The sequence below is a fragment of the Uloborus diversus genome, chromosome 6, assembly GCF_026930045.1.
Source record: "Uloborus diversus isolate 005 chromosome 6, Udiv.v.3.1, whole genome shotgun sequence".
Classification (NCBI taxonomy): domain Eukaryota; kingdom Metazoa; phylum Arthropoda; class Arachnida; order Araneae; family Uloboridae; genus Uloborus; species Uloborus diversus.
Window position 1 is genome coordinate 77,354,536 of NC_072736.1, and position 16,639 is coordinate 77,371,174.

At 31.4% G+C, this 16,639-nt stretch overlaps 1 protein-coding gene across 2 annotated transcripts in view; it reads right to left on the minus strand.

Moving 5' to 3' along the window:
- The window catches only part of LOC129224690 (complexin-like), a 677,646-nt gene that overhangs the window by 40,003 nt on the left and 621,004 nt on the right, over window positions 1-16,639 (minus strand). For both annotated transcript variants that reach the window (XM_054859235.1, XM_054859238.1), the window contains exon 3: window positions 2,204-2,370. In XM_054859235.1, coding sequence (XP_054715210.1) covers window positions 2,204-2,370 — 167 coding nt within the window. The remainder of the gene's footprint in view (window positions 1-2,203; window positions 2,371-16,639) is intronic.

The following is a 16,639-nucleotide window of genomic DNA, read 5'->3' on the forward strand; positions in this document are numbered from 1 at the left end:
CCAAAGAGTGCCGGAAATATTCTCACAAAAGTCTTCGTACACTTTAAAAAATGTCTATATATTATTGAATAATCTAACTCTTTATTAAGTTATTATTTAGTAGAATATCATGCAGTATCAACAACACCTTTTAAACGTCTGGGAATAGATTTCATTCTTTTTTCTTTCCTTTTTTACGTAATTTCTGAGTAAGTGTTCAACCACACTCCGAGTCTTACTGTTTCGGGCTCTATTATCTTTTCTAAGCCGTATTTTCGTAATCTAGCCTCAGATATCTCTATATATGTTACATTAAGTTCAAAACTGGAAATTGAAGGGGTATTTTCTAAACTTTAGGACAATTTTTGAGGCACTAGACGCAAACGTTGAAACCCGTGTGCTTCTTATCGTTATCTTGATTTTTAAAAAAGTTGTTTCCGATAACCAAATTTTCGGATAGGAGTTTAAAATTCATTTTTAAAATATTTAAATGAACAGCATGATTTATTATTTCATCAAAAAATTCCAAACTACCAAATCCTGGTGCTGATATGCACCCCCACACAAGAACACCTTCACTGTCCTAATTAACTGCTCCAACAAGTTCTTAAGATTAAGTTCCTAATTTTTTCTTCTATTTACAATTATTCAACAATTTAACCAAGAATGTTAAATTCATTTCTATTTGTAATTAAGACGTAATTCCAAAATGTTTTGAGCTTCTTTATCATTGATTTTGCGACGAAAAGTGAAAGCTTTCTGTTTTTCTCAAGGCCAAGAAAATTTCTACGGGAAGAGTTCCCATTTAATCCATCTAATCAGAGAACTTGGCGGACAATTTTAGGTAAAAATTAAGTGTAAAAATTTTCATTTAACTCTGTAAAAACTTTTACAGCGCTCAAATGTGTATTTTTCATAAGTTTTTTAACTGTAAATCTTCGATCACGTTTTGTCAACTTCGCCGGTTGACCTTTTCTTACCTTGTTTTCGGTCCGATTATTTTCTTTAAAGCATTTTATCAAGCATTTTACTATAAAATGGAATAAATTAACTAGTTTAGAGACATTTCAAACCAATTTACTGCTAATATGGGGAAAAAATCCAAATTTCGAATCGTGTTTGTGTTTTTTTTTAATGAATACCAGCCATTTTAAAGTAATAAATACAATATTAAGGAATAAATAATAATAAAAAAAATTACAGCCAAATGACTTTTAAAAGTCAACACAATGCAAAAATAATAAAAAAACAACATGTGATAAATTTTAATTACGAATTTATTCGAAAATATTTGAGTGTACGAAGACTTTTGTGGCTTATTATTTCTCTGTCTTTTCGTTTATTGACCCATTTCAAAAAGAAGATCCGTCAATATTTTGAAAAAACTACAGGGTTTTATTTAGAATGACATAGGAATGATGTGAAAAAATATTGGACTTCATATTCGGATTCAGTTTTGCGTTATTTCGATTTTACTAAAAAATTTCAAAGTGTACGAACACTTTTGAGAGGCACTGTATGTGTATGTAAGTTGGATGTGCCAAATGAGGCCATCCGCTCATTTTTCAGGCCATTCGGCTCTTTTGTTTTTCCTTGTTAACACTCCAGGGTCATTTCAATATGATACCGGAGTATCGGGTGGAGAATATGATACTGTGCTGCATACGCTGTTCAAATGTGCACTATCTAATCGCAGGAGTGAGCATTTGAGCAGCATTGTGACAATTGATCTTTTTTTTCAAAAAGGTTTTTTTTTTTAATGTTTCTTAGTTTGATAGCACTTTTTGGCGCTTTTTGTCTTAAAGTCTGCTTGAAGTAATCCTTGCCCAGAATTAGCCTTATGAGGGATCCAAATTCATAATAAGGCCAAAGCGCCTTTCTGAGTTAAAACTTAAAAAACGCAATCGAGACTCAAATTTTCACTTAGTTTTTTTTTTTTTTTTTTAATGAGCCGTGTGATACTATAAACAAAAGCTGGAACCAGTTTACTCACAAATGAACGAAATATTAACTTTGACTATGAGCCTTGGGGTAGCTTTATTTGGCAGACGCACCTAATATAGTACATATGGACAAGGGTGTCATCAGAATATTCCAATTCTTCAAAGGGTGCCGCGAGTGGAAAAAGTTTGAGAACCCCTGCTGTAGCAGTTTTGCTACGGTCCTGGCTCGAGTGGGGTAACTTATTTTTTACAATAGACATTTACTCGATTTTATTTCTTACCTTGTCCCTAATCTCCTGCCTCATTTTTTCTCTTTCCTCCTCCATCTTGCGATGTTTCTCCTTCCTCCGCTCCTCGGCCTCCCGAAGGGCCTCCAATCGTTCCTGTTCCTCCTCATCCTCCGCATTCTTGTCCTCCGTGGTTCCCTCTTCCTCAGTGCCTACGGCACCTGTACAAGAACAAACAGTCACGATTTAACACATTAAGAGAAATAAACGTCCGACAGTATGAAATAAAGTATTAAAAATGTATTTCAAAGTTTAAGGTAAGACATATCATACGATTACTTTTGTATTACTCAATCGACAAACATAAATCCATCTCTTGAGGGAAAACATTATTTACAAAATACTGGATGAAAGAAACGCATTTAATGTCACAGGCACTTGAAAAACGTTGCTCGGGTTCACGGTTTAGCTTTAATACATGCAGTAATTTCCCGATTATCCGCGGAATAGGATGGCATCTGTCAGTGGATAAGCGAAAACCGCGAATAATCCAAATATTAGGTAAAAAACGATGCTACTGTATTTAATAGCTACAAAATATGAATAACACTCACACATACATTTAAATTATAGCTTAAAACCTTGCTATATTGCATCTACTAACATTAAATGTAAAAAACATACATATGTAAAAGTTAAAAACGAACAATGACACAATCAAAGTTTAAAAAATATTTGATGACCGTTAGTGAAAAGACCCGCGGATAATCCAAACCACGGATAAACCAACCGCCGATAATCGGGAGTTTACAGTAAATGGCCATCAATATTTTCAATGTTTCCTTTTGCGGCAGGGTAACGCTAGCAAGGCATGGAAAAGGTTTTTTTCTTAAACTGCTGCGATATTTTTTCTGAAGAATCTTGGCATTACCCTTTGTACTTTTCAAATTATATTTTCATAAAAGCTAACGGAGCACATTTGCACTTCTAAGAGTTAATTCACACCTTTCACGAGAGCGGTAAACCTTTTATTATATACATTGCTTTTCATTTGTTGACTGTCAGTCGCAGGGGCCGTATTTCTAAAACTTGATTTTATAATCACGCACATATTAGTACATAAAAATGGCATTTGAAATGCATTAAAACTAAGCAATATAAATATAGCCGCTAAAGCTCAAAAATCATTATCACAATGTAACCTAAAGATTAGCTAATTTACTCTTTCAACTTCCAAAATCAGAAGGTTTTCTCATTGCCTGTAAAGTACATATTAACGACTTCCGTATTTTTAAAGTACAAAACATCAAAAAAGTGAGTTTTAATTAAAAAAAGTTCTATTGATTTCAAATTGTCACCAATTTTCAATGGCTCTTTTATGAGTAAGCTTTATTTTCTTTTATGTTTCACAGATTCATTTCCTTAAATGAAATAAAATTTCAAAACGTTTCGTAATTTGCACTTTTCTTCCGTGAAGAGGTAAACGGCAGCATCTACGAAAATAAGTTTTTGAGATACTTAAACAATCGCGTTTTTGATTCCCAACAAAAGATATTAAAATTTTGGATTTGGACGTTCTTTTCGTTTATTTATGTTTAGCGCCCATCAAGTTCGCAAGTTTGTAAAGTAAAACTTAAGTGAAATCGATAACAAAAATACCAAATAAATAAATAAATAAATAATAAATAAATCAATAAAAGGAGGCTAAGAACTTTCAAGTACTTTTGCTTAGCTTCCTAGACCGGTAGAGATTTTTAAACTGCTAATTGATTCTATCAATTAATTTGTTGATTGTATAAACCAATTGTTGAGAAATCAATAGCAATAATAAGTAATATTAATGCTAGTAATATTTATAACACCGATTACTTCAAGCGAGCAGTAACGTTGTGTTTTTTTGTTAAACTCTTGCTTTCATTTCAGCAAGTGACTATTATGTAATGAGCATATTATCTTTGTTAATTACCTACTAGGTCACTTAACAAATTAAACAATTTTCAGCGCTTTAACAGATGACCCTAGTTAATATCACCATATTACTGGGATAATTTTCAGGCAAACTAATTTCTGCACTTTGATGGAATCATCAAAAAATAAATTTTGAAATGTAATAATTGATTCCAGTTTTTTTTTAAATAGCAGTACGCATGTATTCAGAGTTCAAAATCGATAGGCGAATTTTACGAGGCAGTCGGTTACTGAGGAGAAAAGCCATTTTGACACAATTTAACAAGCATGAGTTGCCTTTCAAATTGAATGATTGAACGTCAATTTAAACATCAGCCTGAGCACTGGGGTCTAAAAGCATGCGCCTCTATTTTTAATAAAATTGATTTCATTTTCTTTTAGCAGTGTGTACGTGTCATTGATGGATTGTTCATTTTCCATTTATATTTCAGAAATTCATCTCACATAGGAAAAAAAAGGAAGGGAAAAAAGTGATGAAGAAAATGCCAGACATCTGTGTTATTAATGAAAGTTTCAGTCTGTTGCTGATTGTTGCGTTCAGTTAATTAATTGTGTTTGGCAGAATGAGGTTGTTTCCTTCAGTCAAAAGTACTACTTTTAGTCATGAAATTGATAGAATAAGCAAAAATAATAACATGGGCTCAGAAAATACTTTCATTTTCCCAACAGTTACTTTTTAATTTATTTTTAAAAATGTTTGATTTTTTCAAACAAGGCGTGGTCTTGATGACGTCACAAATGATGCATTTCGGCGCATTCTTCTACAGCGTTTCCCCGTTATGATAATCAAGAAGCGAAGTAAACATTGCGCTCTACGCTTGCTATCAACCATATCGTTGCCAATACACGTGAGTAAAGATGCGAATGAAATATTTTGCTCTGTGAGTGGCAACACTGAATGGCATTTCATCATTTGTGATGTTATCGGCAGAAATATAAACAATAAAAATGCATCGGTTTAAATATTTTTTTTAAAAATATTAAACTTAAGCAAATTTTTTAAAAAAAGGTCAGGTACTACGTTTTTAAACATGCTCTTTCAGAAAAAAATACTTTTATATTTTTGGAAACTACCCCATTGCTATTGAAAATAAATTGTTAGAAGCAATTTTTTTTTGAACACACAAATATCGATATTATTATGCATCTACACTGTACGCCTAATATTCCGTATGTGTATTATTTGGCTTGTGGATTGCCCGTGCAGCCAAAAATGCAAATTAAAAAAAAATAAAATTAATTAAAACTGTAAATTATACCTAATTTTATCACATATTTCATTACTAGTACTAGTGTATCAACTTTTGTAATAGTAGAGTATCGTACTTGAACCCAAAGTATTTTGTGTACCACCGTGCACTTTATTTATAGCCTCCAAATACACACTTTTCTGCGTACTTCGTCATTTTCGGACTATCCGTGTCTTTCGATTATCCGTGTACACCCGTAAATTAATTAGCACGGATAATTGGGATACAGTGTATATAAGTAGTTTTACAGTGCGTTACTTTTTACATACAGCTAAAATACTACTTAAGGTAACCCCATCCTATTAAGTATTAGAGAAGAGTGTAGGTAGGGAAATTTGAATATTTGGTTCTAAATTTAAAAAAAAAAAATCTCTTAATTTAACTATCGTAACATACTTCGATTTTTTTAATGGCATAACTTAAAACTTAGATTAAAGCAAGTAGTTTCTCCAATGCTCCCACTTATTTAGAAAATCGCTTCATGTTAAATTAAATGTTTTGGGTTATTATGAGCCCTTTGCAATTTCGCAGCTATAATTTTCTTCGTGAGGGGGGGGGGGGGTATTTGATAATAACGTGTCAGAATTTTTTCAGTAAGTGAATTTCAATTTTAACGGTATTTACTTCTCTATGTACATATTGCCATGCTAGGCCTGATATGATGACTTAAAATTTAGGTATTGTATGACTTAAAACCAATGGGTGGTTAAAACCGCAACTTTCTCTATAGCTGCTCTCGTGCTACCAATACATCTTACATACAGTAGCTCCCAAAAGTTTTCGTACACTTTGAAATTTTTTAGTAAAACCAAACTAACGCAAAACTGAATTTGAATATGAAGTCCAATTCTTTTCACATCATTCCTATGTCATTTTAAATAAAAACCCTGTAGTTTTTTTTCAAAATATTGACGGATCTTCTTTTTGAAATGGGTCAAAAAATGATTGATCAAAAATCAAATTTTTGATGAACTAATGGATCATGCTGTTCATTTAAATACTTTAAAAACCAATTTTTAACTCTTAGCCGAAAATTTGGTTATCGGTAACAACTTTGTTTTTTATCAATATAACGATAAGAAGCACCACGTTTTCAACGTTTTCGTCTAGTGTCTCAAAAATTGTCCTAAAGTTTACAAAATACCCCTTCAATCTCCAGATTTAAACTTAATGTAATATATTTAGTGATATCTGGAGGCTAGATTACAAAATACGGCTTTGGAACAAAAATAGAGCTAGAAACAGTAGGACTCGAAGTGTAGTTGAACATTTGCTCAGAAATTACGCAAAAAAAGAAAGAAAAAAGAATGAAATCTATTCCCAGACTTTTAAAGGGTGTTGATAATGCATGATATTCTACTAAATAATAATTTTGTAAAAAGTTAGATTAATTCAATAGTATTTTTTTTAAGAGTACGAAAACTTTTGTGAGATGAAATTTGCGGCACTTTTTGGTTTTTGATATTTAAAAAAATAAGTTTTAATATTTTTTAAATAAATGTCATATAGTTTTGTTGAAAGTTGATCATGGATCTTATTATTGAATATCTGTTCCGAAATATTAATTCTAACCAATGGGTAAGGTCCTATTTCATTGAAAGTCGTAGGTGTACGAACACTTTTGGAAGCCACTGTATTTCCTGGTAATCGCATTTTCATTACTCTACAAATAACATGCATTTTCATACTTGTGAGATAAATTTTACGTTGAAATACATGCCGTCCACTTTGTTTATAATGACAAGTGAAAGTCTTAAGTATTTATGACATTAAAATCAATTAAACGTTGTAAATATGGTCCACATTAGACTAGGTAAGTTGAATCCTACACTATACTGAAGATAAATATCTTCAGCAATTCTTCTTTGTATTGCATAAGAACTTTTATTGATCGAAATTACTTAGAATAAATGTTAGAAAATATTCTTTGTGGTAAGTTTTTCTTTTCATATAATTAAATTTCGCACTCCAAGAGATTTTATTTACAATATTTTTGAGGTAAAATGCGTTATTAATACCACGCGTTCACACATTTGTCAATCAATTCATCTTTTTTACCGTTATAAGTGTTTGTTTCTTCAGTAAAATATGATAAACAGGGGAAGGTCGTTTAGCATCGGACAGCGGGTATTATCGGACAAGGGCTGCTTCTTAATTCCGCCGCCAGCGGCAGCACGTACTGAGTCAACATAGTGTGCCGTATTGGGGAAGACAGCCACAGACGCTATATTGGTCCAAATCAACCGTTCGTTCTTGTGTGCAAAGCGAGTTGTTTGTTTGTTGAGAGAATTGCAGTGCACGAACTTAACTTCTGGGGCATATATTTACACATAGAGTAAGTTATATTGTTTCATTGTTATACCTTTAGACTGATAGTATATTAATCTAAGTATTATGAGCTATAAATGTGTCTAGCTTAAGTAATAACCTAGTGGTGGTTAAACAACTGTACCTTTACAGTCGGGTTGTATTGGACAAAACAGCTTCGGGTTGTATCGGACAAAGCTACTGGCACCAAAATAAAATACTGACGGTGTTTTTCTTTGTCCAACAGGTTGAAATAGAAAAATCACGACATAATTGGGATGAAATAAATATGAAAGAATACATTGAAAAAGTTGGATTTAATAAAATGACAATTAGAGAAGCGAGTAAAAGATATTTAGTCCCAAAAAGTAATTTGGGTGATAGGATCAAAGCTTTTCATTTTTACACTTGTATACTATTCTAAGTAACCAACTACTTTGTTCGTTTCATTTTTTTGCACTTTAAAATCTTATTTCAGAACTATTTGTTTTCATTTCAACATTTTAATGTTTTGTCCGACACAACCCTCCGAAATTTAAAATTGGCGAAAAATAGATTTCGACAAAAATTTGTTTAAAAAGCACGGCTCCATGTTTTTTTAACCAAAGTTTGCAATTTATGTTAGGTAACTTAGTACAGCATAATTTAGTGTAAAAACTAATTCTTTAAAAATAAAACAAAAAGTGTTATGATTGAAATGGCTTGGGTGTCCGATACTACCCGATCATCCCCTATTAACCATCAAGCTGAACTGTGCGTGTGTGATATTTTTCCATACAAATAAAACTTGATATTTATTCACAACATGTAACCCAATTTAGAAGAGTTCAACAGTTTCAGCTACAATCTATAACCGATGAGCACACTTTACGGAAAATCTTGTTTATTCAGACTTCAAAGAAATTATCAGCATTAACTAAAGCCATTATCTGAAAAGCACAAACCCGAAGGATTTAAACCAAAGCTTAAAACTTAATTCGAAATGGTCCCCATTAAAGTTCCCTGCCTTTTTCCCGGGAATGGTAGTGTTCTTAAAAGGGAATGTTCCCAGGATACTTATTGCTCGGGGTAGATAGAATGCAGCAAAAGGCCCGACGTGGAATTTTCTCATTCTCTTTGAATTTATAGCCCCAAGAGGAGGCTTGATTTTAAAGACGATTCATTAATGCCGCATTGTTTCCAATAAATTTTCACGGCAATTGGCCAGGAAATCTTTGAACGTATTGTTATTTTATCTCTTAATTGCCTGCAGCTACGAGAGACTGGAGACAAATGGAGGTGCTTCTTGTAGATAAGAATTTCGGTTAACTTTGAAAACTCGTTAACTTAATTTCTGAAGCAAATTTGTAAGAAAATCAGAACTTCTTGTTTTAAAGATACTTGGAAGACTGGAATGTTTTTCTAAAGCTAATAATAGGGGAGTCGAGGTATTGTTGATTACACAATTTACATTTTGATTTTTTTAAAGTTTTGTAAATGATGTTAAGCATCAAACTAAAATTTCATGCAAAACTTTTCGATTTTTTTATCTTAGTTTAGGATTTAAATGCCTTTGTTGAGGTACTGCAGACCCTAATTTTACACGGGTTTATTTTACGCGGATTTGATTACGCACGGTATAGGATTCGACACCTTTGTTTTACTTTACGCAAATGCGGCCTTGCAAACAGATTAAATTTTCACCACTTTCAAAATCCAAACTACTGAGATAGCAGATATCGGGTAATAAATTGTATTTTGGCTTGATAATAAGCTAGCTTGCTCATCCGGAGACATTTTTTTGCGATTGATTCCGGAGTTCTTTCCAGAAGTAAAGTTATTAAACTCACACAATGAAGACCTCACTGGAAGAAGAGCTTTTATGATTGACAAAAGAGAACGATCAACGAAGATGCCTACATCGACGACATACAACATAAAGCTTTCACACTTAAAGTTTTGATCCGTTTCTTGACAGTGACAAATGATATTTCTGATTCGTTAGTGCAGGAAGATACAGTCATGGAAATTGTGGGAGTGATCATGGAAGCGTTTACGCCCTACAAAGAACTACATAAAAAATAATTAATGGCTTCCAAAAGAAGACAATAAGCAACTCTTTTTTTATTTTTATAAACACTAAAATCATTTACGTTTTCTATATGCACGTTGTGCATATGTATCGAAATAAATACACATCAAACTTATTACAAATATTTATCTATTACTACAGTGATTTTTTTTCATCTATGAAATTGAACCCCTATTTTATCATTGCCATTAAGGGGTTTATTTTACGTGGTTTTTATTTACGCGGCATTTCCGTAGAACGTAAACCACGCGTAAAAAGAGGGTCTACAGTAATATAAAAAGTAACTGTTTTTTTTGGATTGTATCAAATGTACCCAGTAAGGGTAAAATTGATAAACAAACGAATAAGCTGTTCTGAGGAGGTAATGAGAAAAGAAATGAAGTTTTTAGCAGGCATTTTCAGAGAAGGCCTGCAAAAAATGTTAAGACGTTTTAAGCCTACTAAAATTAGAGACAGAGATCTGATTTACAGTTAGTACACTCATATGCATGACTATCATCTCCGAAATACGCACTTTATCTATTTCAAGAAAATTTCTCATCTATTGGGCATTTTCTAGTTATTTCTAATCATTTCTGATTAGAAATGACCATAACTGGAAAACTAAAATACTCTTAACACTTGTGAACTTATTTTTTACACGGCATCAATCGGACCTAAATCCGATGTATCAATTTAACCCAAATGAAGCCTTTACTTTTGATTCCAAAGCGTTGAAAAAACAGCTTCGAATGTAAACAACTTCTGTTAAGGAAAATCTTCCACAAAAAAAAAAAAAAAAAAAAAAGATCTAGATGGCAGTTCAAATATAGTCATAAAAATGTACTTTCGTGCACAAAAAAAAAAATGATTTTTTATCTTTATCTCTTCAGCAAAAAAAAAAAAAAAAAAAAAACCGTAGGTTCTTCAACGTACGTAGATCAAATCAGTGTAAATAGGTTGCTTCTCCATAAGATGCTCAGTTTTTGAGATTTACGCAACGAAAATTAAAGCCCTTGTATCACGTTAAGCCTGTAACAAACACACCTGGTCTCCCCAAAATTTTTGTACATTTTACAATATATATGTTTTTACCACACAATCCTTCTAAAACTTTAAAAAAGGTTTTCCTATTTTTTCTCTAAGAAAGTAACGAATACTGTTATATTATATCCACATCTTAAATTAAAAATATGACTTGCTAGTTAACAATAATAAGCTAACAAATGTTGTTAACAGCAAAAAAGTAGCGAATTAGTATTAAAACCACCTTGCAGTTTATGACGAGATATCTCGTCCATTTAACATGTAATTCTGGGACTGTCCAACTGCAAGGGGGAAAGTAATTAAAAAAATTAAATTTTTGTTTCAGACTTTTAAGAGACACAGAACATGTTCTACCAGAGCTAATTATCTAGTTTTAGTGAATTTATGTCAATAAATGCGTTTTTCGTTTATCTTTCTTAAATTTAGAAGAGAATGTTTTGACATTTTTTCCCTTACAAAGAAATTTTTAATTAAAAATGTATTTAAAAAAAACGAATGTAGGTATTGATAACTAAATAACATAAAGAATATAAATAAAAAATAACATGAATGAAAATAACTCGAAAATAAAAAGATAACTAACAAACTAAATACAATTCCGATTATAACTAAAAGAAAATTGAACAAGTGAACCATGAAGGAAAAATTATCTTGAAGAATGTCATTATTTACTTACAAAGATCGTTAAGAACAAAATAAAGAGAGTAAATGTTGAAACTGAATCTAAAACATCCAATTAATAGGGTGGAGTCGGTCGATATATATTTGTTTATTTCTCCCTTCCATCGAAAATGCAATTATTTACCCATGTTTTATTTATTTTTTGAGAAAACCTTTGACAGAACAGAATATCAATTATTTAAAGAAAATATTGAGTTTTTTAGCATTTCAAAGAAAAAAGATGTGCTACACTGACAGAGTAACTTTAATCTTGTTGCCTCTTAGCACAGGAATAGTTTGGGGTTGGACACATTTTATCACGTTGTATATATGTGCGTAAAACTCGTAGCTGAACTGTCGTTTTTCAAAATTTTAAGCATAAAGAAAGTGATTTCAACTTTTACTCGTTTTTTTCATATTGTATACTCAGCAATTATACTGCTAGCACTTTGTAGTTTTCCAAACTTGCAACTTACTTGAAAGCTTTCAATTCTGATGAAAGAAACATTCAGTTCGTTTGGCGTGTTAACATTAAACAAATAAACAAGTAAAAATAAATTAAAATGCCTAAGCCGCCTTCGATTGCAATCATAAGTAACAACCCTTATTTCTGTTCAAGGAACATTTTATTTTCAAAAATGTGTATCTTTCTATTGCAAATTGTTTCGAATCTTAAGTAAATCTAAAGCGGGATTTTAAAAAACTGCGATTTTTAGGATCTTAAGTTAGGAAGCATAGGATATGGGTTAGGGTGGGGCGAAAAGTAAAAAGTTTTTCAAATCAACTTCTAATAGCTGAGAAAAGTTGTCTTTGGTGATAATTAGCTTTTGTACAAAATTTGAGGAAGATCGGTTAATATCTTCAGGGGACGCTGTGATCGTAAAATTTTATTATAGCTTTTTTCCCGGATTTCATTGTTAAAATATGAAAAATTATGCAGTAAACTAATTTCATTGCCTTTTCTTACTCATGAGATATATTCATGCATTAAAAGCATATGAAATAACTCAGGAAAAGTATTTTATGTTACGTATTTATATTTCTATCATCTTAAAAAGAGGCAAAAACGTAAAAAATAGTGATTTTTGGGACAATATTAATTAAGTAAAAAGTGATGAATTTTTACAAAATGTGGCATGAAAATGTAAACATGTGTGACAAATAAAATCAAACAGCATTTTGCGGTGTGGTATTGCCCTAAGCCAGGGCTAAGGCAGAAATTTCATGTCAAACAGAATTATTTAAAGAGTTTGTGTCATAGGTAGAGTTTTTACAATAATTGTCTTTTTACTTTCAAAGAAAGGCAGTTTCTTTCGAACCTCAAAACGTGCACGAATAAAACCATCCCTCTCTTCTATTCGACTTACGGCTAGAGAAGCATCCGTTACCAACTTGACGCAGCGCTCCACGGATTAAGTATGACAAGGAAACAGTTTCACATGTTTTGAAGAAAATGTGGAACATCTCCGGTTTTCACAAATTCATGCAGCTCGTCCTCAGATTGTGTCATGGTTATGAAGGTTCTTCTATAAGCACGTCTTCACACTACCAATTGATAAATTTTAAGTAGTCGGAACAAGAAAAGATAAGCACAGGAATGGTAAAAGTATGGATATTATTATTATTCACAGAATATATGGGTGACAAAAAATTTGCAACGAAATACGTCCCATGCTTATTGACTAACGTTTAGGGGAGGGGATGGGGGGTATTTGTAGTTAATTTTTATCTAATCACTTAAGAAGTAAAAAAATCAGACTACATCTCAACCTTGTTTGAAAAGTGATAAACGTTAGTAAATTATGCCTCATTTTTCCAAGTATTTTTTAGCCAAATTTCATCTTGTTAAATTTTTCGTTACTTTCAAAGAACAAAAACGCTTCTACTTATTTGGAACAAGATTTTCTATTATATTCCACAATTTAAATCCATTAGTTTTTTCCCCTTCATTTAACCGAAAGCAAAAATCAGCATCTTTTTTATCAAATCAATTTAAAGGTGTTTTTTTTAACTTTATAAAATTTTTATCTGAAAAGCACATATATCTGAAAACGCATTGACGAAGACGCAGAGCCAACAAACGATTACATCTTTTAATTATAAAAGATTAAGAACTGAGTAAAACGAATTTCTTCCTCGAAATTGAAATAGTTAAAATAAGGTTTCCAAGGAAATATTGAGATGACAGGTCTCAAAATTATGATATAACTTTAAAAAATTAAATAAATCATTTTTTTCAGGATTGCACGCAATTTATATTTTATATGAATGATTAATAAGTTATGATAATTTCAGTCACTTGAATTCTTCATTACTATATTAGATTTAACTTTAAGTATTATTCTGTGCAAATATAATATCATTTAAATAAAGAATTCGTCAATTATGCAACTTATTCAAAATAGTTTCATTTTAATACAATGTTTATTGACACTCTGAAGTTGAGATTTTGAACGCCATTTCTTTCTAACTTTTAATTAATCCAAATTCTAAAAGGTCTTTTAAATTGAAAAATAATTCCATATTAAAACATTAATTGAATCGAACATATTTTTTAAAAAAAAAGATATTTATCATGCATTTTTCTTTGAAATATGAGACACAAAACTTTAAACGGCATTAATTTATTTTGAACTCAGCTGCAGATACGATTTTTGCGCTTAGCGCAGCAGAATAGTATATGCGAAATATGTAACATGAAGATATATTTTCACAAAAATTGTCTTCAAATTTTGACCGGTTGTAAAGAAATGTCAATATCAAAAAAGCCGATTATATCGCTTTTAAATGCAATAGAACTGTAAATATAATGTTAGGCATGGAGTGACTTTGAAATTTGCGACAAAGCATAAAATTTTATGAGTATTTTTTTAATAGATTTAATAATAATGCCCTATGAAACTACTTGACTAAAAAACTTTAGATTCGGATTTAGTGTTCCCCAATTTCATGATCGTTGAGCCTGTGCCCCATGTTTCTATGTCTTAACCTAGTCTGGATTAACTTAATGAATTAAGTTAATCCAGACTAGGATCCAACTTACAAATTATTGCGACTTTTTACAGCACAGTCAAGCCCGGTTACAACAAACTTCAACAAAACGGAAAATTTCTTCGTTGTAACGGAGATGATCAAGTTCAAGGAATGTAATCACAATCAAAACAGGACTAAACTTCTACGTCGTTGGAGCAGATCTTTTGTTGCATTGATACTCGCTGTTTCGAGATTTTAATGGGTTTTATTAGTGTTTTATTAGTGTTAACGTGTTTAATTAGTATGTTAAGTATCCATAATTGCTTGTTATTAAATTGAATTTAATGTTCAAATAATTTGTATTTGCATAAAACCAAAACTTGACTTTAAGAACGAATAAATTACACACATTCCTTTCCTTATTATAGAAACTAAAACTTTCCAACATTTCACTCATGATACAATATTAAAGGTTAAAAGTTTTTACTGACAGTTATTAAAAGGATAAATTCTTCCAATGAACATTTAACGATAGGAATCCCGTTAAAAAGCTTTTAGTTACTATCAAGAAAGCCAGGAAACATATTTATTGACTATCCGAACGAATAAATTTCCCTCCTTGCGTTTGACAGTTTCTTCGTTGTTGGAAGATCAAATTATTACTTTAATTAAAGCCTTCCATGTTGTTTATAAAAGTTAGCTCTCAATCGAGATTGTTGTGTTTTTTGCTGAACAGCTTCCCTTGAATCGCTATTTATTCTTGAAGCTAAAAATAAGACTTTATCAAAACACTAGGAGCATATAGTTGTCTTAGGAAAGTTCACAGCTATTAAAAAGATAAATAGCAAAAGTTTTAATCAACAATTTCCTAAACTTGTTTAAAATAGCTGCTTTAAGGACCTATAAACCGTCGACAAGTATTATCGTTCAAACAACTTTCAGGAAATTAATCACTGTACGCTATGTACTCATTTTGAAAGAAGCAATATATTCTCTATTTCATACTTATTTTTTTATGCACGTTGTAAATACAACTTTTGGCAAGTATTGTTTATTTGAAACTTATAAAAAAGTTTCTTACGTAGTTGTATTTGCCTTTTAGAAAAGTATGTGATTATCTAAAGAAACATTAAAAAAAGACATATTTGGGTGATTTTTTTTAAATATAAAGTAGGAGTCATGTCTATCAAATTTTTGCTGGATCAATAAATATCAGTTTAGCCTGCATACTCAGATTTAATTCATGAAATAGGCATTAACGTATTTAAAAAAAAAAAAAAAAAACTGGTTTGAAACCAAAACACATTTTACATTTGCATTATTTCGTCAATAACAAACCGACTATTTCGGGGGCGTCACCCCCTCCCCCAGCTACGCCCTGCTTGTAGGGAGGGAGGTGTTTGCACAGTATAACGATTCAACATATTATGAAAATGATGCAGATTCAATTGCAAAAAACGTACTATTATGACACACCATAAGAACAAATACTGTAATAATTTCTTTCGCAATAAAATAATTGAATATGTGCTATAAAATTTTATCATATATATAATTAAAATGCAATACAGTACTATCCTTTTCAAAATGGAACAGCAAACCAAAAAAATTTCACTAAATATCGAATAACTGTAAAAGTAAGTACTGTATGTTCAATTGCATGACATGAATTTAATCCCTCACTGTTGAATTCAAATTTAGTTTAAACAATAGCCTTCAAGAATGAATGGAGTTAAAAAAAAAAAAAAACAATCATGCACTCATCTAAAACAACACTTTAAACAAGTGTTAAGGATCCGGTGCATCTTCAAGTTTCCTTCGAAATGACGATTCCAATCTTGATAAAATCACAATGAATTTTTTTACAAATATTAACAATGGAGCAGGTAACAATTGCAAACATCCAGCAATTAATCGAATATCGCTAAACACTGTACATTACTCAGTACACCACGCATTTAAATCCAAAATACGCGAAAAGAACGAATTCGAAAATCCGAGAGCAAGCGCTAATACATTTACAGACAGCAGTGAAAAACGAGAAAGCAGTTAGAAAGCAAAACTGGCTCTCCTCTCATTCACAAGACGCGCGGCGTTTTATACCTAGCAAAGAAATAGCCAGAAAATTCTAAAGTGTTTTACCAATTTTTCATATTTTCTTTTTATTCCATTCACAAATCTTATCATTCAGAAATGGAGGGATCGTATACTTCAGACGAGTGTTAGGGGTTGTAT